The 8,893-nt window shown below is 48.3% G+C and overlaps 1 protein-coding gene across 2 annotated transcripts in view; it reads right to left on the bottom strand.

Annotated features, from left to right (window-relative positions):
* Positions 1 to 8,606, bottom strand: part of FAM20C (FAM20C golgi associated secretory pathway kinase) — a 98,277-nt gene extending 89,671 nt beyond the window's left edge. For both annotated transcript variants that reach the window (XR_008327471.1, XM_053364453.1), the window contains exon 1: positions 6,439 to 8,606. Coding sequence is in view for 1 of the 2 variants with exons in the window: in XM_053364453.1 (XP_053220428.1) it covers positions 6,439 to 7,238 (800 nt within the window). In the remaining variant the exon portion in view is untranslated. The remainder of the gene's footprint in view (positions 1 to 6,438) is intronic.
* Between the last annotated feature and the right edge of the window lie 287 nt (positions 8,607 to 8,893).

An 8,893-nucleotide genomic window follows, 5' to 3' on the forward strand; every position in this document is an offset into this window, starting at 1 on the left:
CGCCGGAGCAGTACCTATTTATCTACTTGCACTTTGACGTGCTTTCGAACTGCTAGGTTGGCAGGAGCAGGGACCGAGCAACGGGAGCTCACCCCGTCGCAGGGATTCGAACCGCCGACCTTCTGATTGGCAAGTTGCAGGCTCTGTGGTTTAACCCACAGCACCACCCGTGTCCCTTAGCTTACCGTATTTTTTGCACCATAACACTCACTTTTTTCCTCCTAGAAAGTAAGGGGAAATGTCTGTGCGTGTTATGGAGCGAATGCCTGCGGGTGGCGGGGGGATCTGCTGCAGTCGTGAGCAGAGGATCCATGGTTCCCCTTCCTTCCCTCCTCCGTGGTTACAAAGCATGGATCCACATGGATCCTCAGGATTTTTGCATTGGGCTACTCCAAACTCACTGTCAGATCACATGTCTGTGGCCACAGCATGAACCACAAAAATCATATATCCACTATTTCGTTTAGAATATTTTTTTTCTTGTTTTCCTCCTCTAAAAACTATGTGCGTGTTATGGTCTGGTGCGTGTTATAGAGCGAAAAATACGGTATATGTAAATCCGGCACTGGTTGGGAGCCTCATCTAGTGGGCACTAGGCTGAGGAAAGCTGCTGTAAAAGGGTGGAGGGGCATCCTTGGGACTATGCATCCAATGTGAAGGGGGAGAGGAGATAAATAAGCAAGCTGCCTCCATATATAATGCACTTACAAGAACAGGGACATGCAGTGAAATAAGAAATGTATATGACACCACCTTGAGCTCCTTGGAGGACAGATGGGGAAGATATGTAACAGATGCATATATCAGAGGCCCTGCCATTTTAAGGGGCAATATGAGGAGAGCAGGAGTCCAGAGAGGAGTTAAGGAAACAGCCTGCCTACCTGCCCTTGTATATCCAAGAAGTCATCCCTCTGTATTGAGGGAAAGGGGGACTAGTTCAATCAGAAAAAGGACCCAGGAATTGCTCCTAGCAATATAAAAAGAAAATAAATAATTCCTTCCAGTAGCACCTTAGAGACCAACTAAGTTAGTTATTGGTATGAGCTTTAGTGTGCATGCACACTTCTTCAGATACACTGAAACAGAAGTCACCAGATCCTTATATATAGTGAGAGGGTGGGGAGGGGTATTACTCAGAAGGGCGATGGGAATGGGTGATTGGCTGATAGGTGTGGTAAACCTGTAGCTGTCTTATTACAAAAGAATTTCAGAAATAGACTGGAAAGAGAAGTTGCTGAATTGCAACTTATTATCAAACTTAAAACCATGGAGAGACCTGGCCTGAATAGAGACATTGGATTCTTATCTCATTATACATGATAAAGCTGTTTATAGCCATCTCACCCCTTGCTTTTTCCTGTAAGACCAATTGCAGTGTCAACAGGTTTACCATACCAATCAGCCAATCACCCATTCCCACCACCTTCCCCACCCTCCCACTATACATAAGGGTCTGGTGACTTCTGTTTCAGTATATCTGAAGAAGTGTGCATGCACACGAAAGCTCATGCCAATAACAAACTTAGTTGGTCTCTAAGGTGCTACTGTAAGGAATTTTTTAATTTTGTTTTGACTACGGCAGACCAACACGGCTACCTACCTGTACAATAAAAATATTATCCACCTCTATTCATTTTTTATGAATGCATTGTTTAACAGCAGGGAAGGGACAATCCTGAATGAGGCCACAAAAGGAGGAAGGAAGGTACAGCTCACACCTTTTGTTATATATTTATGTCTTTGGGGCTACAATTTAGCACATGACATTTGCATACACAAAAAGGGTGTCTTTGTTGGGTGGAGTGTAATGGACAAATTACTTTTATCGGGGGAGGGAATGGAAACTTGCACCTTACCCAGTAGGATCTCTGACTCTTTCAGGGACAATAAAAAAGAGAGCCTGTGTGATATTGTGGTTAGAGTGTCCAACTAGCATACGAGACCAAGGTTCAAATCTCCACTCAGCTATGAAGCTCACTGGGTGAGCCTGGGCCAGTCACTCACCCTCAGCCTAACCTACCTCACAGGGTTGTTGTGAGGAGGAAACGGGGAGGCAGAGAACTAAAGGCATCACATTGAGCTCCTTGGAGGAACAAGTGGGTTATAAATGCAGTAAGCAAAGCATCAAATGGATGTCTGAATACCAACCTCTAGAAATCACAAAGGGGGCGGAGAGAGTGTTCTTTCCCTCAGGTCTTGCTCTCAGGCTTCCCATAGGTTTCTGACTGGCCACAGTGAGAACAGGATGCGACTTTGGCCTGATCCAGCTCCTAATACTCTTACTCGGAGATGGACCCTAGGGATTTGCTCATGCACTTGCTTTTATCTTCATAACAACTCCTAAGGGGTCGGAAGAGTTTTTGCAAACAGTGTTTAGACCACCTGCAATTCTTTCAGCTTTGGAAGTTAGCAGTGCAGCCCTACACATGTCTATCCAAAGGGGCTCACTCTCACTGAGTAAAGGAATACAGCAGTGGTGTCCAGACTTTTTTCAAAGAGGGCCAGATTTGATGAAGGGAAGGGCCGTGAGGGCCAACCACCAAAGCTGTTGACCTTTTTTTAGGGTGGAAGTTTTTTAGAATTTACCCCAGGAAATAAACTGCCACAGCGGCCCTCCAGATGTTTTGGCCTACAACTCCCATGATCCCTAGCTAACAGGACCAGTGTTCAGTGATGATGGGAATTGTAGTCCATAACATCTGGAGGCCCGAAGTTTGGGGATGCCTGGATTAAACCGACCAGCAAGCCGGATTAGGCCCCCAAAATGGACTTTGGACATGCCTGGACTACAGGATCAATTGGCAAATGACCAGAGCATGAAAGGTAAGAACATAAGAGCTCTACTGCTGGATCAGACCAACGGCTGACCTAGTCCAGCATCCTGTTCTCCAAGTGGCCACCCAGATGTCTGTGGAAAACTCACAAGTGGGACCAGAGCTCAAGAGCACTTTCCCTACTGCTGTGGTTTCCAACAACTGGTATTCAGAAGCATTAATGTCTCTGACTGTGGTGGCAGAGTATAACCATCTTGGCCAGTAGCCATCAATAGCCTTCCTCTCCATGGACTCATCTAATCCTCTTTGAAAGCCACCCAAATCGGTAGCCATCACTGCTTCCTGTGGGAACAATATCTAGTGCTGTCACCAAACATCTGGAAAACGGCATCTAGTATAGTAGTGGTCAGTGTTAGAAACTGAGATATGAAAGTTAGGAGCTCAACGGCACCTTAAACCTAGGTTACAGGCGCAACAACGAAATGTCTAGGCACTCTTTTTTATAAGAATACAGAGCTGAAAAATGAATGAACTGCAGCTAAAATATTATGTTCATTTTTCACATGGTCTAGTCCTTCCGCTGCCCACCTCACGAATATTCTTCAAGAGGGTCTCTTCTCCAGTCTTCAGAGAGTAGCTGGAAGTAGGGAGGCAGAAAAAGGTCCTCCTTTCCTTCCACTCTGCAGTTTTAATCTGAAATCTTAGGTGCAATGCTGCACCCAGAATTCATTAAATTCCCTGTTGTGAAATGCGCCTAGAACAATGGGAGTTTCGAACACTGGAAGTGGTAGTAGCGGCAGTGGGCGAGGATGTCAGCGTGGTTATCTCAAATTCTCTGCATCCTGCCAGGGTGTGTCTGGGCTTAAATCTGCAGGAGCTCCCTCAGCATTTCAAATTATTGGACAATATACTAAGATCTTCATCTCTGTTTTTTTTTTTTTTTTTTTAAAGAGAAAGTGGGAAGACAGAAGCCTGAAAAGGTGGGGGGGGGGAGAGAAAGACACACTTTTTTTTCTAACATACCTGGTTCTCTTCAGGAACCCACTACTAGCACAATCCTGTACATGTCTACTCAGAAGTAAATTCCACTATGGTTGATGGGGCTTATTTCCAGGTAAAATGGCCGTTTAAGCTAGAGACACATCCTATATAATTAAAAGTAAGCAATTCATTCAGCAGTTCCAGGAAGGGTTGGAGGTGAGTAGATTATACACTGACAAAGGCAGTGGAGGAACGAGATGGGATTGGACATACTTCCTATTTCACCATCACCGCTTCATCTTTGGTGGATGAGATTAGCAGGCTCCATTCACACAACTCAAACAATCTTCTTTCTTTTTTTTAAGAAAGGTTCCTGAGAAGGGAAGGCTGGCTGTGGTGGAAGTCATAACATCTATGCAGTTCCTCTTGCTGTGGCGAATTAAATCTGGCACCTCCACTGAAATAAAATCCTCCAAATTCTATTTTCTCTACCTAACAAGGGGTAAACATGGGCTGGGAGATCACTGACAGGTGGGAAGACCATGAATATCCTTCTTCTGATTCCTAGCTATTTGTCTTTTGGTTAGATTAACTCTGCAAACACATTTCAGCTCAGATGAAACAATCTAACAACCTTCTTCTCAATAACAGGATTCCTAAAAACACTGTATCTCACCTTCCTTTTTGGGGAGAGGGGGTAACAATTGCACATAGGCAGAGAGATACAGGAGACCAATCAGGAAGTTCAACGTGGTATTTTAAAAGACATTAGTCTCTGTTATTTTTGAAAGACCCACTACCCATTATCTGTTGTTTGGAGGGTGGGGGGCAGTACCAGTGGGAGAATCATTAAGAGTGAGAAGAAGACATGGTAATTCTGCCTCTTCAGTTTTTGGTTGGGTGGGCAAGACATCTCCAGGTGCTATCTTTAAAGGAAAACATTGCCTTTTTGCCCCTGAGAACCTTATCTATTTCCACAGTGGAGGCGGGGTGGTTGGGTGGGAATCAAAGAAGGGGTTTAACATAAACCAAAGCTACCTTTCACAACATACAGTGCTCTCTTAGAAACATTATCTCTGCGTTATTTATCTGGGGGGAGGGGAGGTCAACCAAGACTTCTTCATTTTTACAACAGCTGGAGAGGAGAAATATCTTCCGCAGGAACAACTGACTGAGAAAGCAGCATCATAGAATGCACTCTGGTTTGTTTGTTTTTTGGAAGGGTGACAGTCAGTAAAATATTTGTATTCGTTAATGTTAGCCTTGGCATCAATAACTGCAAAACCAGGAGAGAGAGAGAGAGAGAGAGAGAGAGCAGCCATTGCTATCTCAGGATATCTTATCTAGTTTAAGAAGGGAGTGTCAATCACTATAAGACTCTTATGGGGGGGCATTAACTACTGCAAGAATCTTACCTATATATTTTAGGTTTGAAGGGAGAAGAAAATCAGAAGGGGTGGCATCAGCTGATGCTGTTACAGAACTCAGCTGTCTCTTATATTTTTGTAGGGTGTGTGAGGCCTTTTAAAAAAAATATTAAGGGGGGCTGGTGGTAGCCAATGCAAGACTTGTCCATTTTTTCCCCATAAGGGAGGAAATGTTATCACTGCTGAAATGTTATCACTGCTACTACAACTTCTGCATGGTATTCTTAGGTTGGGGGTGGGGAGAGCAGTAAAAGTCAAGAGGAGACTCTCATCCATTTTTGTTAAGGAAGGAGCTGATAATTTTTGGAAGGAGCTGACGATTCCTAGGGGGCCACATCAGCCAAAGCTCTCTTAGAAAGCCCCATTCCCTGTTTTATTTACAGGGTGGGTGGGCAGGCTGTCAATGTAATATTCTCTTTTTCCTCTCTTTAAGGAAGGAAGGCAAGAACCAGCAAGGTGGTACCGCCAACATCAGCTAATACTTTCTGCCCCCTTCCCTCTATGCTGAAGTGTATGGGTTGGGGGCTTGTCAGCCCATGCAAGCTTCTCTTCCAGTCTTCAGGCTGGGAAGGGGGAGATATTAAACCCTGAGGGTGGAGAAGGGGCAGCAGCACCAGCCCACCCTTTCTCAGAAAGACTCCCTCCCTATTGTAATTTTAGGGGAAAGAAGAGAATCAACCAACGCTGCCTGTTCTTCAGGAGAGAACCAGAAGGGGCAAAGACTCCCCCCTCTATTTAATTGGGGGGGGCAGAGAATCACTCAATGCAAGAATCTGAACGGGCAAAGAAAGACGCCGGTGCGGAAGGGATGGGGGGCGCAGAGAATCAATTAGGACAAGGCTCTTTAAGGATTGCTCCTAAGCCGAGAATCCGAAAGGGCCGCTTCAGGCAACGCTCCCTTAAACCCCCCCCCCTCCTCTATTTTGGACGGCGCGGTGGGGCGTTACCTAAAGCCAAAGCCACTTCTCTCCTCCCCCTCCCCCAGCAACCCCCAACCCCAATTCAGTGGGGAAGCTAGCCGGGCGTTTTTTTTTGCCCCGGGTGAAGCCTCCAAAGGGGCGCTATTGAGACTCCCAGCCTGAGTGTGCGTGCGCGCAAATACGCACGGGGAGTGTGCCAACCTGGGTCTTTGCCCCGGGTGAAAGAAAGCCTAGTTTCACTCCTACCCTAGACCCCCCAATCTCTATTTTCGACGGCGGGGCGGGGCGTTTTCCAGAGCCTCTTTTCTCCGCCCCCCCAGCAATCCCCCAACTCACCATTCCTGGTTCTCCGCCGCTTTGGGGTTGAATCGGATGTCGCTGTTGACGCTGAACAGGACGTCCTGGTCTCCCAGCGGCGGGACGGGCAGCTTGTACAGCGGGTGCTCGAAGAGAGCCGCCAGCTTGGAGAAATACGCGCCTTCCTCGTCCTCCTCCTCCTCGTAGCCCGGCTGCTGGCGAGGCCGGTGGCCTCCCAGGCGGTTCCCCGGCTGCTGCTGCTGCCTCCTCTTGCTCGGCTGGCCGTGGCGCAGCTCCCCATCTTGGATGAGCGCTTTCTGGGTCAGATCCGGCCCCTTTGGCTGCTGCTTCTCCTGCTGCGCGCGCTTGAAGGCTTCGGCCCGCTCCGAGGCGCCTTTCTCCAGCGAGTGCGAGCTCACGTTGGAGCTGGGGTCGCTGCTGAAGTCCTGCAGGATCCGCAGCGTGTGCTTGCTAGGCCAGCCCGCGGCTGCAGCGGCAGCCTCCGAGGCACCGGCCCTCTCCGCCGGCGCTGCAGCTGCCGCTTGCTGCTGCTGTTGCTCGGGCAGCTCCGGAGCCGGCGCCCAGCCCCGCGCGCCTTCCTTCTCCCCGGCTCGGCTGGCTGCAGCGGCGGCGGCCGCGGCGTGCGAGCAGGAGCAGCCCGCTTTGGCGCTGCCTCCTCCGGCTCCGCCAGCGCCTCCTCTGCCGTCTCCGGCTCCGTCGGCGCCCGCCGCCCGCTTCTCCAGCTTGGGCAGCAGGTCGATCATGATATGCATGGTGCAGGCGATGAGGAACACCATCAGGATAAGGATCCGGAATTTGCGCACCAAAATCATCTTCATGGCTCGGTTGGAAAGGAGGAGGAAATAAATAACTATATATATATTGGGGGTTAATTTGGAAATAAATATATGAAGGGACCCCAGCCAGGTGGGAAGAAAGGTTGGCTGGAGTTGGGTGGGCTTTTTCACAGAAAAAGAAACACAAAAGCGTCGGGACTTCCCGGTCCGGTCCAGCCAGTCATTTCCAGAAATAAATAAATCGGTTTTTCTTTACCCCCCCGCACCAGGCAAGTCTTTTTAAAACCGAGGAGCAGCCGGCGACGGAAGCAGCAGCAGCAGCATCGCGATCTGTAGAGTTGCAAATTAAATCTTTTTTTAAAAAAAGTCCTCGGAGCACCTCACGATCGGACGGGTTTAATGCAGGAAGGGGTCAAAACAGATGCAAAAAATAGAGAGTCGGATGTTGGACGTGACCTCCCCGAATGCACACAACATCGGCCTCTTTTTGCCTTTGGGGGGAAAGGGGAGGGAGAAAGAAGCCAAGGGAAATAAAGGCAAAGAAATCAGGAGCATTTAAAAAGAATTAAATTAAATTTAAAAAGGTAAAAGGGGGGTGGTGGATGACGAGATTTCAGAAAAGGACCATAAGAGAGGGGGATGATGGTGGAGAAGGAATCAGCCCATTATTTTTCTGGTCCTCTGTTCGAGCTTCTCTTTTCCTACCCGGTTCTCTGCAAAACGAGCGAGGCGGCTGCTGGAAAAAGGCAGGAGGCGAAAATCTTCCTGCCTTCTCTCTCTCTCTCCTCTGGCCGTTTTCTCTTCGCTCTCTCTCGCTCTCTCCCTCTCTGCGCGACTGTTTCAAAACATTGGCTGGACGCTGGTTTTTTTCTTTAACATGTTTCTTTCCGGAGCTTCCTTCCAGCGCTTGGGCGAGAGCGATCGGCTCATCCAGGAATTGGGTAGCGGGAGGAGAAGGGGGGGGGGTTTGAAAGGACAGAGGTTTTCTCTTAAAAAAATAAATCAGTGCAGGAGAAAAAAGAAAACCCGCACTATATATAAGAAAAATGCAATACTGTCATTTGCTCCAAAGAGGGGGGAGAGAGATAAAGAAATAGTAACCTCCCAGATGACCCAAAATAGAGAATTTAAATAGGGTGGTGCGGGGGGGGGAGGCGAATTAGAAGGGAGAAAAAAATAAAAGATCTATAGAAGCATCACATTCAATAGCGGTCCTTCTTGGAGCAAGGCAGCAGCTGGGGTTGTATCCGCGCTGGGCTGTGCGGATCTGCTTTTCGTGGGGAAGAAGAGGAAGGGGGTAAATAAATGTGAAAAGGCAAAAAGGGAAAGGGGGGAGGAGGGAGAGAGAGCGCGCTCGGAGGGAGCGTTTGGCAGGTGCAGCGCCGTTCCCCCCTCGGAGCCACACTGAATGCAGCAGATTGGCTGGCCGAGAGAGGAGGAGGCAGCGCCGGCCTTCGGTGGGTGTGTTAAAATATTATGAGCAAGCCATCCACCCAGACGTCATAGTTAAGAGATTGGCTAAATAAATGCTACAGTGATAGTAACAGGAAAACCTCAGCCCAAAAGCTCTCTCTCTCTCTCTCTCTCTCTCTCTCTCTCTCTCTCTCTCCTTTCCCCCCAGTATCTCTCTCATTTTTACTGCAGATCCAACTAGGGCAAAAAGAGGGCGTCTTTTTCTCAAAGGTTTGAGGAGGGGA

The sequence above is a fragment of the Podarcis raffonei genome, chromosome 14, assembly GCF_027172205.1.
Source record: "Podarcis raffonei isolate rPodRaf1 chromosome 14, rPodRaf1.pri, whole genome shotgun sequence".
Lineage (NCBI taxonomy): Eukaryota > Metazoa > Chordata > Lepidosauria > Squamata > Lacertidae > Podarcis > Podarcis raffonei.